The sequence below is a fragment of the Alosa alosa genome, chromosome 8, assembly GCF_017589495.1.
Source record: "Alosa alosa isolate M-15738 ecotype Scorff River chromosome 8, AALO_Geno_1.1, whole genome shotgun sequence".
Lineage (NCBI taxonomy): Eukaryota > Metazoa > Chordata > Actinopteri > Clupeiformes > Clupeidae > Alosa > Alosa alosa.
The window spans coordinates 11591446-11608301 of record NC_063196.1 but is presented as its reverse complement, the minus strand read 5'-3'; the positions used below and the strand labels follow the sequence as shown (position 1 = coordinate 11608301).

At 43.5% G+C, this 16856-nt stretch overlaps 1 protein-coding gene across 1 annotated transcript in view; it reads left to right on the top strand.

Moving 5' to 3' along the window:
* The window catches only part of rab32a (RAB32a, member RAS oncogene family), a 32677-nt gene that overhangs the window by 6380 nt on the left and 9441 nt on the right, over positions 1–16856 (top strand). The window contains exon 2 of the mRNA XM_048250435.1: positions 14065–14342. Within this exon, the coding sequence (XP_048106392.1) occupies positions 14065–14342 (278 nt within the window). The remainder of the gene's footprint in view (positions 1–14064; positions 14343–16856) is intronic.

Here is a 16856-nt window from a genome sequence, read left to right as displayed (position 1 = left end):
TCTTTATAGTTGGCCATATGATGTGACAATACTTAGGTTACAGGGCTCTACAGTGCGCCCATTTCACTTTCGCATTACGCGAAAGTAAAATGATGACGCGGCGAAAGTGCAAAAAATATCTAGGCGCACTGGTGCGAATGACTTCTAACCATGTCAATGTTTGTCTACAAAATACAATCGCAACATCGAGAAACAGTACTGAACAGTACATAGAATCCGCCGTCATGGTGCAGCATAAAACTACACCTCCCATCAACGTTAGCAGTTTAACTGGGACTCGATAGTAGTAGTAGCTTCTATGAAATCCATGAGCGCCAGAAAAAAAGCGGAATGTTAGACTAGCCAGCCAAGATGAAAAGATTGAAGAAATTAGTTCTTCTATCCACGAATTCATCGGATATAGGAGGAACAGGATGAGATTCTGAGAATGCAGTGAGAGAAGGAAAGGTAACCTAACATGCCTTTTAGCCCAGTTGACGTATTGGCTGCAATATGCAAAATATAGCTGTAGCTTAACAGGCACAAAAGTAGCTTCCCCGTAATACTCCCATTTTATTCAAAGGTAGAACGCTACTGACAACTCCAGGCTTCCACGCATGCTTGTTTGTTTACACCGAATACAAGCTTAAGTGCAAAACGAAAGTAGGCCTAACGTTTGGCTACTGCCCCCATCAATGCAGATATTTCAAATAAAAAAATAAGTATAAAAGTATATAAAAAAAAATATATATATATCCTTGATTAGACTATGTTGGGTTTTGTGGAAGAGAAAATGGACTGTTTTAGTAGTAGTATTAGGCAGTATGCAGTCAGATAGGTCACCATGGGCATATTTGGATTAGCTACAGGTGGATTCACAAATATATAAATTAGCCTACATTTGGCAGGATACTTGATATACAGGCTAAATGCAAATATGGCAATGTATTATATTATTTTACATTAACAAAATGTAGGAAAATAGAACATACTGAAAATAAAATAGGCACTGATCTTTAAAATCCTGTTTCCTGTAGCCTAAATGTTGTCAGTCATTCTTAATATTCGCAATTGGTGCACTGGCATGTTTAACTGTTAGCTGCAGTGTAATGTTAGATTATGTGTAAGTTAAGTACAGAACTGACTGTGCTCCCAAATTTTTGTCTGTGCTCCTAATTTTTATAACTTGGGCGCACAAGTGCTCCTGGAAAAAAATGTTAGTGTAGAGCCCTGGGTTAATATTTCACCAGGTCCGAGGGCTAGAGGGATGTGTTACACTAAGTAGCAGAAGATTAGACTATACAATGTCCTAAATTAGAGACTCAATGTAAGTTCTGGATGTAAACAAAACTAAGCTAGCTCCAGAATGAGTGATATTTCTTCTGTGACAAGTTCACATCCACGGCCTCCCCTTATTTTATTTCAGAAAACAAAGCATGCCAGAAATGTTGCAGTATAGTTTACACATGTCAAAAAAATATTGAAACAGAGTTCTTAATTTGTGTTTCTTCAGATTGCATTGCAGTAAACAACAACTGGTTTTGATACTGTACTGTATGGATGGTAATTACTGGACATGCTTTGAATTCATAATATTTAACAATACAGTGCTAGGGACAGATGACAGATCAGGTGGCCAGAGACTTGAGACTTGACCGGGACTCGTGACAAAAGACTTGAGACTTGACTTGAACTTGCCCCTCAAAGACTTGAGACTTGATTTGGACTCAAGCTCAAAGACTTGAGACTTCACTTGGACTTCCAAAAAATGACTTGTGAACATCTCTGTCAAGAGGCCAGAATTGCCAAGCATAGTATTACTTGCATGGAATTTATGGATGTGAACAGACTAGTCTTAGGTGAAGCATTGCTAATTGGGCGCAGAGAATGTCCGTGCTGTGGCAAGTGAGACAAGGTACTCATGTGTTGTGTGATATCTCTGCACCAAAGTAGCAGTGCTTCGCCTGTGCTTTGCCCCAATATAGTCTCATAGTCTATAGTCTATAGTCAGACAGACAGAGAGAGAGAGACACAAACATTAAACCTTTTAATCAACCAGATAATTGGTAGGTTTATCGCCACAGCAACAATGACAGCCAATCTACTGAAAATACACACAAACACACACACACACACACACACACACACACACACACACACACACACACACACACACACACACACACACACACAAACACACACACACACACACACACTCTCTCTCCCTGTCTCACTCTATGTGTGTGCGTGTGTGTGTCTTGTCTCTAATAGTTGTTAATAGCCCTGAATGGGGTGACAGTAATGGAGGCCTGCGCTGAAGCCTGGGGCTCGCCTGCCCCCTTAGGCCCAGAATAGTCACTCTCCTCTGGGTCGCTTTGACAGAGACGACCTGATTACAGCCTGGAGCTGCCAGTCCATGCCGCGTGCCAGGGATTTAGAGAGAGAGACAGGGAGACGGAGGTAGTTTAAGACAGGAGGCATATGACTTTTTTTTCCCAGAGAGCAGAGGATTGTGGGAGATTTGGTTCCTGTCATCTAATGGGGTTTGACCCTAGTACATTGTTGAAAGTGGCGGGTGTAGTGGTATTTCAGCACTCTCCCTGTAGCAGTGTGTGTGTGTGTGTGTGTAAGAAAGAGAGAGTTTATGCTGGAGCTAAGTGGTTAGCAGTGGCTCAGTAATTTCAAGACAGCTGGTCTTCCTGCCTCGTTGTGTGTGTGTCTGTGTGTGTGTGTGTGTGTGTGTGTGTGTGTGTGTGTGTGTGTGTGTGAGTGTGTGTGTGTGTGTGTGTGAGTGAGTGTGTGTGTGTGTGTGTGTATGTGTGTGTGTTTGTGTGTGTGTGTGACGCTGAAGGACCTTGTCTTTAGCTAATGGCAGAGTAATTAGAAGTGATGTCGTTGTGCAGAGGCGGTACATTTGTGTGTGTGTGTGTGTGTGTGTGTGTGTGTGTGTGTGTGTGTGTGTGTGTGTGTGAGAGAGGTGTTGCTTTCACTCTGTCTGTTGAACCCACAGCTGGCTCGTCTGGCTTGGACCGTCTCCATGGTGATGCGCCCACAGATAATGAACCCGATTAAAGCACGCCGAGAAAAACTTGAGGTTACCATGGAGATGAGTGTTCGTCGCTGTTCGTCTTTTTTTTTTTTTCTGGGGCTCTTTTCTTTCTTTAGCCCTCTTTCTGCGCACTTTTGTTCATTTTTCTCTTTTCATCTTGGAGATGGACTGAAAGCCCAAGCGCAGGTTGTCAGAGCAAAATGGTTACCCTCTGATGAGCCTGAATAGATTTGTGTGTGTGTGTGTGTGTTTGTGACAACACACATCACACACACACACACACACACACACACACACACTCCTAACTGTGGACACACAGAATCCCTATGGAGCTAATGAGGTACATGAGTCTGTGTCATACTTGATCCTGATTGGTCGCATCATTATTTTCACATAAAAGTATGTGTATACGTGCCAGCGCCAAGCTTTCTAAACTCTATCAGTAATAAAATAATTAAAACAATATTGTTTTGCACGGTCAAGTCAAGTGACGTGCTGTGATTTACTGTACACTGGTCAGTTTAGCAAAGTAAAGTAAAGCCCTGCAGACTGATGACCAGTTTGGTTCTTTGTCTTGTGACATCATGCGAGTCCTAGATTAGCCCTTATAGCTTATACTCATGCTCTCTATCTCCCATTCAGTTTCAGACAGACTATTAGATAATAGCATGCTTTCCATCATTGTGTCTCATGAGGAAATGTGTAACAGCAATGGAATAAACCACATTTTATTGTCTATAACATCTTAGGCCTAACCAAAAAAGCATGTTTATCAGTTATTGATGTGTTATAAAGCATCGCTAATACACCTGTAATCATGTTAAAGGTATACTATGCAGGCGAGTTTAGAGCTCCCTCTAGAGTCGCGATGTATTTATATGTTACTCTGCTAACTAATGTTACTCTGCTAATAGCAAACTTCTTGCGACTTATCACCCCTGTACACAATGCAAATTCTTTTGTTGGGGAGGTGAAGGATTAACAACAGGCAAAAACTATCTCCAAAGAGCTATATCTACTGACAAGGTAATGTTTCACGATTCTCGTGAGTTTTGGCGGGGCGCCACTCTTGGAAGTTGCATGGCTGGTTTTCTCGGTAGGGATGCTGTATAGCTATCCTAGGTGAACGATTTGCCTATTACAAGTTCGTTTACCATCAAATTGGCTTCATAAAGGTGAAAGTCTTGCATAGTGTACCTTTAACTAACAGTTTATACCTAGGTGCAGGATTTGTTTACAGCCGCATAATATTCTTATTTGTATTTTTGTGCTTGTGTATAGATGGCATGATGCCTACTACATTTGTTTTGTTTTGTTCTTGTAAACTTGGGTTGTATTGATATATATATATATATAGGGAATTTCCCTTTTAAAGTAGTGTTTGACATGCACCCATAGTCAAAGAGAAACTCAGTACTTACCTCATGTTCCAGGTTCTGGATGATAGTTCATTGTTTTGGGTCCTAGGGTGGGGTTCTGGTCTGGATGATGGTGCATTAGAATGTACTGTAAAGCAAAGATTCTAGAGCTCTGTTCTAGAATCTTTGCTGTACAGCTGAGGAAGCAGATGCTTTCCGTCAGTGTTCTGTGAGAGAGGCAAACTCCCTTTGATGTCAGAGAGACCCAGAAAATAAGCATGTTTACATGACAGGGCGTTTAATTAGTTGAGCTCTCAGCCCCATCTTTCACCTTTCCTCTGTTTCCGTAGTCCGTTCCCCCTTGGGTTTCAATGCAGGTAAGAGTTTGTGACAACAATATAAAAGAAAGGAGATGATTTCATTGCTGCAACAGTGGGGTCTAGTTACAGACACTCCTAGCCATTCTGCGTCCATTCAGTGTTTGCGCTTAGCATCCTTTCCAGAGACTGAAATCAAATCACAGGCTCTGCCTTTAGATGGGACATGACAACTCTCACTGTCTGTCTCGTGTCCACAGTGACCCGTGGTCGAGTCCGAGTGTATCTTAGCAACTGGAAAGACTCACACTAACTGAATCGGTCTGGTCTTTGCCAGGAATGTGGGAAAAGTCTGTATGATCTGTAACTGAAAAAAAAAAAAAACGTATTATTGTCGATATAAGCTAGCTAACTCAAGGAAGAGGAAAGGGACCCCAGTTTCAGGCCCTTTGTGATGTACATTTGTTGTGAGGCCGAACTGTGCTGAACTCAAAATAATGGGCACATAAAGCTTAATGTACAACCACCTGTGTACAAAACAGTACAAAAAGCTTGTAATGAGTGCAGCTCTTTTGTGAGAATTTGTGTTTCTCTCTCTCACTCTCTCTCTGTGTAATTAGAAGCACTTATGTAGACATTTAATGGCATGTATTTGTTGGCTTGTATGGCAGGTATTTTTGAGAGAGACAGACATGCCTTTTTAGAGTCCGCCTGTCTGCATAGCAACATTGTTAGTAGACTCAAAGTTGTGTTCATAGTCATTCATAGACGCTTTGCTCTGGTTCTGCTTCATGGCAGCACACATGTACTCACTTTTTTACACACACATGCACTCAAATGTACTCAGTCTGGGAGTAACTCACAATACAATGCTATTATGATACGTTGGCAATGATTACAATGTTATCACAATAAAGTGAGTCTACAGCATTCAATGTATTGTAAGACATCTACAATAGGTCCCAATATCTGTGCAACTTAGTATTTTGCAGGATAGATGCTGTGTATACAGTTACGTGTCCAGACTCACATGTTGTCTTTACACTGAAGCAGTGACCTTCAATTTTGCTGCCAGTTCTGTTGTCCATCTGACACCTGAATCCACTCATCATCAGTGGCACTCATGATTAACAGGACTCAGTTGATTTCCGTAATCAGGACCCATGTAATTATGCTGATTTTAATCAGGTATATTTACGCAATGGATGGAGAGAGTGGAGACACACAGCACAGGAACAGAGATGGAGAAATTAACATTTGTTGAAGAAGACTGCCTCCGGACTTTGATTAGAGACCCAGAAACTCATCTTAGTTTCTCCAAAAAAAAGAAACATTTAGAAGCTTCCTTTCATTTCGTATTATAAATCGCCAGTCTTTTAAGCTATATCGCCCAGCCCTACTGTTTTACTTTCTGGCGTGCTGAGTGGAACAGATCCGGATCTGTGTTCAGCACGCCACACATCCCACATGAACTCAATTACCACTGAAATCTCCCCTGAGGACTCGCTGCCACAATATCCCATAATAAAATGTTTGATGCACAGCACTAATAAAATACTCACTGGTGAGTAGGGCTGCAAGTAACGATTATTTTCAGAGTCAATTTATCTGTTGAGTTAGTGTACATATAAATTGGCAGGTAGTGGTGTAAAAAAGGTCAGCGAGGGTTTACCAAAGTTCAAGAATACTTCCTCAAATGCCTTGTGTAGTCGACGCACACACCAAATATATTGAGTTTAATAGAGGAGTAAGTGAAGCAGAACATATTTATGTTTAAGGAATTTTTCGAAAAAAATGACACAGATTAATTATACCAAAATTAACTACAATCAACTATACCAAAATAATTGACTGTTAGTTTTATAGTTGTTAACTAACTGATTAGTCAGTTAATTGTTGCAGCCCTGCTGGAGAGAAAAGATGCCTGCAGAGGACCTGCCAGAGACCCTTATTGGTAGAAGAGAATGTTCTTGTAGAAATTAAATGGGTGACACAAAAGCCCTTTGGACAAGTTTCTCACTCACAGACTAGGCCTTGGGATGAGTGCGTGTGTGTGCATGTGCGTGTGTGTGTGTGTGCGCGCGCACTTGTGTATGTGTGTGTGTGTGTGTGAGTGCGTGCATGCGTGTGAGAGAGAGAGGGGGAGAGAAAGAAAGATAAACATCTAATGAGACATTGAGCAGGGTAAAAAGCACTGGTCTTTAAACTCAAAAACACATTGCCTTAAGGTGATAAAAGACTATAATTTACCCTCCAGCCCATCGATGCTCATGGAACAGGACCATTGTAGTCACATTGCCTATTTCTACAGTGGCCGACAGGTCCAAACGGATTGCATATTAAGAAAACATGCAAATTGACAAAACGCATGCAAATCGACAAAACACAAGCAACTTAAAAGGCCTTTTCACACAGATCACCTTAAATTTGCGGGAAGAGGGGACGTCTTTTTGCCTTCTTTTTGTGTCTGAAAGCGAGGTGAAAATTTGCCGGCCTGCTGATCTGTTCACATGATGCAGCATTTTGGGCAGCCAGGAGGCAGGATCAGCTATAGTCAATTAAATTGTGACGTGCAAAAGGGGGCGTGTAGAATGATAGTCGTAGGCCTTATGTGTAGGGATTGACCGATATATCCCGGCCGATATATTGGGCCGATATTTGCGTTTTTTTACGCAGTGTATCGGCATCGTCGATAAGCTGCCATGTCAAGAGATAGTTTTTTTTCCCTCATTATTTACATACAAGCGTCCACAGGCAGCTCTGTGTTGCTGGAGACGCTGCAATTCACGTGCAGACTGCCCCTCCCCCACAAGCTGAGTGCTGAAAGCCCTGTATGTGTTTAGCTTGGTTTCTTGATGGCTAGCTCGCTAGCTAGTGGGAGTTTATCGTAGCAGTCACTTGTTACCGAAGCTGCAGGGGGAGCTAAATCGTGAAAAATGCGAGCCCAAATTAGGCGAAAACCCAGAAACAGCGAAGGAATAACCAGACCTGCATAGGGCTTCTTTAAGAAAACATCTTCAGCGATTTAACAACACATGCACACACAGCATTTAGAAACGTGCTGGGAATTCAGACAACACTACACCTTACAGACATGCTCATTGCTGGCTGTGACTGGGTGGACAGGACTCACACAATAACACAGTGACTCACCCACACAGTACTGCAGGAGAACTTATATGAGGGGATTTACTACTGTAAATATGAAAGAGAAAGTAGAGGCCATGGTGGACTCTCCCCTGCACTGGAAGATTTCTCAGTTCTCTTTATCTGCATCTAAATCACATGTCTGTGTCTCCTGTCTGTCTGTCTGTCTGTCTGTCTGTCTGTCTGTCTGTTTGCCTCTCAGTCTTGCTATATGACATTTGAGGAACTGAAACGGGCCTCATGAAATATAAGCTTCAGGTCAACAGCATAGCACACACGCCATGCAGGCACCCACATCCACACACCCACACACTCGGACGAAAGCAAGGAAGTTTGGAGAGTGAAAGGGGGAGTCTTTCTGTCTCTTGCCTCTTCTCAAATCCCTCCTCGTTTTCTCTTTTTCTCTATCTCTCTATCTCGCTCTCACTCTCTCTCTCTCTTGCTTTATCACTCTTTCTGTTTCTTGCCTCTCCTGAAATCCCTCGTTTTCTTTCTCTCTCTTTCTCTTTCAGAAAGACTTTCAGTCTTTCTCTTTCACTCTCGCTTTATCTCTCTTCCTGTCTTTCTGTTCTTCCTCCTCTCTGTTGCTGTAACACGGATACATGGATGTGTTGTTGGATGAGTTGTGGAATGACTATTCCATACCAAATTTTAATATGAGGCTGACAGTTACACCCACAGACATTGGAAGCACACGTGCACACACACACACACACACACACACACACACACACACACACACACACACACACACACACACACTCACACACACACACACACCCAGACACGTGGAAAGACATGGAAATCTCATAAGGGCACATATACACACACTCTCTCTCTCTCTCTCTCTCTCTTTCACTCTCTCTCTCGCTCACACACACACACACACAGTCACACACACACTTTTCTGTGACAGCTCCCAAGCGTGTTCACCTCAAGTTAAAAGGACTAATTTTGGATACTTAATCAGGAACAATTAAGAGCTCAGAGGCCCTCTGTAACAGAGAGGAAGGAAGTTAGCCGGAGACACAGGCGAGGGGGATAAGGGGAGAGAGAGAGAGAGAGAGAGAGAGAGAGAGAGAGAGAGAGAGAGAGAGAGAGAGAGAGAGAGAGAGAGAGGTGGGGATGGGGGGATAGATAATAGGGACAGGTTGAGAAAGGGTTGAGGGAGAGAAAAGAAAGATGTGCACTGGGAAAGAGGGGGAGAGAAAAGGAGAGATAAAGGGGAGGGGAGAGAAGTAGAGAGTGAAAGGGAAGGAGAGAGAGAGAGAGTGAGGGCAAGTGATAGAGATTGTGAGAGAGAAAAAGAATGCGAGGAGAGAAAGACAAAGAGAGAGTGATTGGGGGAGGGAGGGGGGAGAGAGATGAGCAGAGAGAGAGAGAGAGACGGAGAGATTCTGAGGAGGTGTATAGTGGAGTGGTTGGTTCTGTAACCTCCTCAGAGTGTATTTATATATGTGTGTGTGTGTGTGTGTGTGTGTGTGTGTGTGTGTGTGTGTGTGTGTGTGTGTGTGTGTGTGTCCATACGGTCCATGGCCTGATTTGGATCGCAGGACAGAAGGGGGATCCAGAGGCCAGATCCACTGATGGTGGTTGTGTGTGTGTGTGTGTGTGTGTCAGGTCAGGGTTAGGAGGACAGGAGTGGGTGTGCAGTGGGGACTATGAGGAGAAAGATGAACCAAGAGGGACATATTATTAGGCAGGTGGGGAGCAGATATGATTGCGATGCGCGAGGAGTGTGTGAGGTCAGACTTAGTAGGATAGGAAAGACGTGTGTGTGTGTGTGTGTGTGTGGTTAAGGTCTCAGGCCTCAAATGAACAGATCAGGGGCCAGTTCAATAGGAAATACTGTGTGTGTCTCTGTGTGTGTTTGTGTGTGGAGGGGTCTGGATTATGACAATCAATGAGCATGTGAGGTCTGAAGTAGGATGATAACTGTGTGTGATTATGTGTGAAGGGTGTGGTGTGGTGTGTCTGTGTGTGTGTGTGTGTGTGTGTGTGTGTGTGTGTGCGTGTGTGTGTGTGTGTGTGCGAGTGTGTGTGTGTGTGTGTGTGTGTGTATCTAGGTTAAGGTCCTAGATGTCAGAGGGATCCGGGGTCAGAGTGTATAAAGTAAAGATTTCTAGACAGATATGTCCGTGGTGTCTGGAGTCTGTCTGTGTGTGTGTGTGTGTGTGTGTGTGTGTGTGTGTGTGTGTGTGTGTGTGTCTGTGTATGTCTGTGTGTGTCTGTGTGTGTGTGTGTGTGTGTCTGCAATGGCTGCCCTGTGCTGCAGTGAAGCCAGGCTGCAGTGTGTGTGTGTGTGTGGATGGATCCCTACAGAGGGGAACGGAAAACGGAATCTGTGACGGAACAGCTGATTACACAGAATCTCTTCCCACGTCCCTCTCACATTCCCCCTTGTCGTTTTACAGACAGGCCCCTGAGGCCTTCTGCTGGGATGGCATGGTCAGAGAGAGAGAGAGAAGAGAGAGAGAGAGATATATATATATATATATAGGGAGAGAGAGATGGCCTAGGGGGAGAGAATGAGAGATGAGAGAGAGCAAGAGAGATGCAAGATGAGAGGACCTCTGGTATTGAAATGGTAAGAACTAGAGATAGAAAGAGAGATGGAAAAATACAGCAGAATGAATGATAAAGAAAAAAAGAAAGAAAGATGAAGAGAGAGATAGACAGAGAGACGCCACATGAGTGAGGACCTCCAATGTGGAGTTGATAAGAAACAGGGGGTAATAGAGAGAGAGATGACTGGAATATAGAGTGAGTGATAGAGAGAATGAGATAGACGAAGAGACATAGACGGGGAGATGTGACATGAGAGGGAACCTAATGATTGATGAGCGATCGAGAAAAAGTGTGTGTGTGTGAGCAGGCGGAGGAGAGGAGAGAGGGATGAGGTGATGGCGTGATGGATGAATGGACTGCCTGCCAGAGCGACAGCAAGGCACAAGATGGATCTCTCACATTGCACTCCAAAGAGTGGCTGAACTGTAATCAAGCAGAGCGAGATCTGTGTGTGTTGTGTGTGTGTGTGTGTGTGTGTGTGTGTGTGTGTGTGTGTGTTTGTGTGTGTGTGTATGTGTGTGAGGTGTTTCTGTTTGTGTTGGTGTGTGTGTGTTGTTTGACTGTTTGTGTGTTTGTGTACGTGTGTGTGTGTGTGTATGTGTGTGTGTGTGTGTGTGTGGTCAGGAGTAAGAACATTTTCAGGAACTTTATGCTGTTGCCTAGCAGTGTTGTTTTGGTAACATGTTCATGCCTGTGCATGTGGTGCTGTCAGTAAGGTCTTTGTGGAGAGATGTGCTGTGTGCAGTAGGCAATAGGAACCATTATTTTGATGTTGATGTTGATCAAAGTCAAAGTCAAAGTCAGCTTTATTGTCAATTTCTTCACATGTTCCAGACATACAAAGAGATCGAAATTACGTTTCTCACTATCCCACGGTGAAGACAAGACATATTTGACCAATTTTAAGTCCACAGACAAACATAACATTCAAGTAAACAAAAAAGTAAGTAAATAAGTAAATAAGAGGGCACATATAATAATAATGAAAAAATAAGAGCAGCAAAATTTTGTTGAAATTGTGCATAGACAGTCAATAAAATACTTAGTGCAAATACTGCAAAAAAACTATAAAATACCGTTTGACCCAAGCAATAAAGAAAGTGGCACAGTGGCGCAAGTTATGTAAGATAAGCAGAAGTGTTGTGGTTTTCCAGGACAACAACAATCAAGCTTGTAAAGCAAAATAAGTGTGCAAGTGTTCAAGTGTGCAGGTGGAGTAGTGCAGGCGCACATTGTGGGTCCAATGTCCAGGATGTTATGTAGCTGAGGGTGGAGGGGGGAGAGGAGGGAGAGAGTTCAGCATCCCACAGCTTGGTGCATGAAGCCGTTAGTGAGTCTGGTGCTGGAGCCAAAGGGCTCTGTACCTCCCCAGAGGGCAGTAGATCAAACAGATTGTGAGTGGGGTGACTTGCATCACTCACAATTTTGGTCAGCCTTTAAGGGTGAGGTGGGGTGGTGTAAATGTCCTTCAGGGAGGGGAGTGAAGCACCACGATCCTTCCAGCTGTGTTCACTATGCGCTGCAGGGCTTTCCTGTTGTATTCAGTGCAGCTTCCCCCCACACAGCGATACAGCTGGAGAGGATGCTCTCAATGGTGCCTCGGTAGAATGTGGTCATGATGGCTGGTGGAGCACTTGCTCGCCTGAGTTTTCGCAGGGAAGTACAGGCGGCTTGAGCTCTTCGCCAGTGATGCAGTGTTGGTGGTCCAGGAGAGGTCTTCACTGATGTGCACCCCCAGGAATTTGGTGCTGCTCGCTCTTCCACCACAGCACCGCCGATGGTCAGTGGCAGGTGTTGGGTGTGACCTCTCCGAAGTCAACAACAATCTTTTTGGTCTTGCTGGACGCTCAGCAGGAGGTTGTTGTCCCTGCACCACGTGGTCAGATGGTCGCGACCTCCAACCTGTATTGAGTCTCTCGCCTTTGGTGATGAGACCCACCAGAGTTGTGTCGCCAGCAAATTTCACTCATGTGATTGTTGCTGTAGGTTGCAGTGCAGTCATGCGTCCAGCAGGGTGAAGAGCAGCGACTGAGCACGCAGCCTGGGGGGCCCCTGTGCTCAGTGTGATGCTGCTTGAGGTATTGTTGCCAACACGCACTACTTGGGGCCTCTGACAGAGGGAAGTCCAGTAGCCAGTTGCAGAGGTAGGTACTGAGTCCCAGTTTGTCAAGTTTGCAGATGAGTTGTTGTGGTATTATGGTGTTGAATGCAGAACTGAAGTCTATAAACAGCAATCTCACATATGAGTCTCTTTTTTTCCAGGTGGGTGAGGGCTGGGTGGAGGGCAGAGCAGATTGCATCCTCTGTAGACCGCTTGGCTCGGTATGCAAACTGGAAGGGTCCAGGGTGGGGGGAGAATGGCTTTGATATGTGATACGACAAGCCGCTCAAAGCACTTCATGATGATGGGTGTCAGTGCCACAGGGCGGTAGTCATTGAAGCAGGATGGAGCAGTTTTCTTCTGCATTGATGTTTATAGTTCTTTGTAGGCGCTTTTTATCGAAAGTGACTGGCAGTGACATCAATAAATATTACATTAACATTAAAATGATCAGTTTAAAGTGAAGTCATTTAGCCTAAATTATGTAAAAAATAGCAATAATATTAGTAATAGGCTAAATATATTTTAAGAGAATAATATCAATAGCCAGGAGAGGAGGAGAAACAGATGAGTCTTTAGTCCCATTTATGACAATGAAGGCTTCTTAACTGGTGACATGGATGCAGTCAGCTTTCATTGATTTTTAGATGATTACTGTGGTGGTTACCAAAGATTCTAGAACAGCTCTGTTCTAGAATCTTTGGTGGTTACTCTTTTTGTCCTACTAATAACCAAACAGAGCTCTGTTCTAGAATCTTTGCTAATAACCACTATGGTGGCTGAGCTAGACTGTCTGACTCACACATCCAAGAAAGTATAATCCAAATCCACAGGTGATGTCCAAAATACAGCAGGGTTTATTACAAATAACTAAAACATTTCTAAAAGTTAATTCAAAGAAAGATTGGCCAGATAAAGTAAAAATTGTCCAAGGATCAATGGAGCAACTTCTCTTTGAGGACATATGGAAGGAAGACTGAGGCTTTTTAGCAGTGTCTGGGCCCTGTCCATAATGGAAATGGGTGTTATTACACTAAAACTGCATTCACATATATACGGTGACTAGTGATGAGAGACTATGTTATATAAATGTAATTCAGCAGGCGAAATAACCACACACAGGAAACGTTGCACGACAAAGTTAAAATCATTTTTGAGGGGATAAGCAACAGGCAACAAACGAATCGGCGCATATGTCAATGGGGCTTTATACTGTATCTATAGCTGTGGTCAGCACTTTACATCTCAACACTGTCTCAACAGATGTGCAAACTAGGGCTGTACGATTTGGGAAAATATCTACTCATATTTGAGATATTGCGATTGCAATATCATTTTAAATCCAAGCATGAGCAAGCACTTTCATGAGCATGCCAATTGCATGAGAAGCACCTGACTCCTGTTAGGTGAGCTTCAGTGTCTGTCACACGAGGACGACATGAACATAAAAATTATAGATGTGACAGGATTAACCATTGGAACAGAGTTGCAAGCTACACGATATAGGCTATGACACTAACGGCTTGTTCCCCCTATCCATCGCAGGACAGGAGCGCTTTGGCAACATGACGCGGGTCTACTACAAGGAGGCGGTCGGCGCGTTTGTTGTGTTTGATGTGACCCGTGGCTCCACCTTCGAGGCGGTGGCCAAGTGGAAGCACGACCTGGACAGCAAGGTCAAGCTGGCCAACGGCGGCCCCATCCCTTCCGTGCTGCTGGCCAACAAGTGCGACCAGAAGAAAGACTCGTCCAACAACGCCAACCTCATGGACAACTTCTGCAAGGAGACCGGCTTCCTGGGATGGTTTGAGACCTCGGCCAAGGTACACACACACACACACACACAAAAACAATCATGAAGTCAGCCATTCAGACATCTACTTCTGTGTTTTCATTCTTAATCACTTATAAATTGCTAACACACCCTCATACATATATTAATGTGTTACACAAACACACACACAGACACACTGACATACATACATACACATGCCCCCCCACACACAGTTTTTCATTTTCTCTCTCACATACACACATAGATGGAGGTGGTATAACTGACCTCCCCTATTCACCTACATTAAGGGGCCACTTGCTAATATTGTTCAAATATGACTGGAGGTTAATTGAGTGCCTGGTCCCTGACTTAGTTTTCTGTCTCTCTTGCCCTCCCCTTCTGTCTCTCTCTCTCTCTCTCTCTGTCTCTTTTCTTTCTCTCTCCTCACTTTCTTTGTTATCTCTCTATCCACCTTTTTGACTCTCGCCCTTTTGTCTATTATCTATTCTCGTTTCTCTTCTCTATCTCTCTCTCTCTCTCTCTCTCCCTCTTGCCCTGTCTCCCCCCACCCTTCTGTCTCAGTAATTGAATGAACTCTCTGGTCTGGTGATCTGTCCCTTTGTTCGATTAATGTGTGTTTATCTCAGAGCCAAATAGTAAAATGTGGCCCACATGGTCATCTATGAGTGCCGTGTGTGTGTGTGTGTTTGTGTGTGTGTGTGTGTGTGTGGGGTAGTATAATATCTCAATAGTAAAATGTGGCCCACATGGTCATCTATGAGTGCCGTGTGTGTGTGTGTGTTTGTGTGTGTGTGTGGTAGTTTTATATCTCTTTGTATAGGAGACTATGAAGTGTCAACAAAAAGCTGTTTCCAGTATCACATCTCACTGTTTCCCTGGTACATTTACGGCCGTTGAATTTCTTTACTTAGGCTAGGCTTTATGTGCGGAGTACGTTGGCTGCTCAGCTAAGTTAGCTTTGAGCACACACACACACACAGGATGAGAGAAACTGAAAGAATTCCTAGCAAACTTTACATAATGAATACACTCTCTCTAAACCTATTCAGCAGCACACATGATTTCTTCTTATAAAACTATAAAACTACATCTCATTGGCCTAATTTAAATGTAGAGCGAAAAAGATTAACACACATTCCTATAAGATTTGCCTGTGGTGTGTTGGTGGTGTGTGAGTGTGTGTTAAAGAGACCCTGTGTCCTGATGAAGGTCTCTCTGCTGCTTGAAGGGGGAAGGTCTCTCTGCTGCTTGAAGGGGTACTCCAGTCAAAATGACATTTTTGACCTTTCCCAATGGCTATGCAAAGCTTCCCTTTCTGTTCCACATTGATCCCGGACGTCCCCGGCTACAATAGTTGTGCTAGTAGATTTTCATGGCAAAGGCTGTACATATTTAACCTTTATACTCTCTCCAAAATTTGACTTTTGATGATATTCATTTCACTATCCAGTAGCTGATGTTCGCGGATGCTAATATTAAACATAATAGAATGCAGTGAGCAGCAGCTTTTATATGGTTTTGGTTATGGAATTAAGCAACACTTTTGTCCAGTACAACTTACAAAATTAATCAATACAATAATTAAAAAGTTAAAAAAAAAACAGTTTTAAAAAGGTGTTTTAAAGTACTACATTAAGGAAAATAGCAATCATAACTATAATGTCCATGAAATATCAATGATCAATAATGAAAATAAACAAATACCATAAATTAAGTGTAAGCTGAATAGATACTCATTCTACTAACAAGGTACCACTGAGGAAAAGTCTTGAATTTGACCGTAGTTGGCAGTTAGGGATGTAGAGCTGGATCATAGAATTGAGATAGCAGGGAGTAGATCCAGTAAATGTCCTTGTGAAAAGGTAGTCCCTCCTTTTCCCCAATCCTTCCTGGAACATTTAAACGGACTATTTTTCTCTTACACGAAAAACCCTCACACGCCCAATTACAGGGATTAAAAACGTTCCCTGATTGGGAAATTAAACTGTGTGTAATTGTGCGGGGGTGTTTTTCATCCCCATTTTAAATAATTGTATGAATAGCGGTGCTACTATTATTTTATTAGGGATATATAATGTTGTTATTAATGGTGAAATGTATGTTGCTCTATTGTTTCTATGTATGTGTGTGATAAGTGTTTGATTGTACATGTGCTGAGCAGATTCCCCCCGTCATAGTGGTATCAACCAATTGGCCCCTAACTGCTACTCCTCCCCGAAAGAAAAGCCGGAAGGTGTGCGAGAAGCAGAAGAGGGGCAAGCGCTGAGGCGTCCGGCCAGGCTAGCTGCCAGCCCAACTCGCCCCAGCCATACCGCCCATTCTCCTGGCAAATGTAATGATCACTGGACAACAAAATGGATCACATACGACTGCTGAGATCAACGAACCGACAGTAAGTAACTGCTGTGTGCTCGTCTTCACTGAGACTTGGTTAAATGACAACATTCCGGACTCCGGCTGTACAACTGGAGCAGCTAGCATGCTATCGAAAGCAGACAGGGCCATTGTAAAGGGAGGTAAATCACGAGGAGGAGGAATCTGT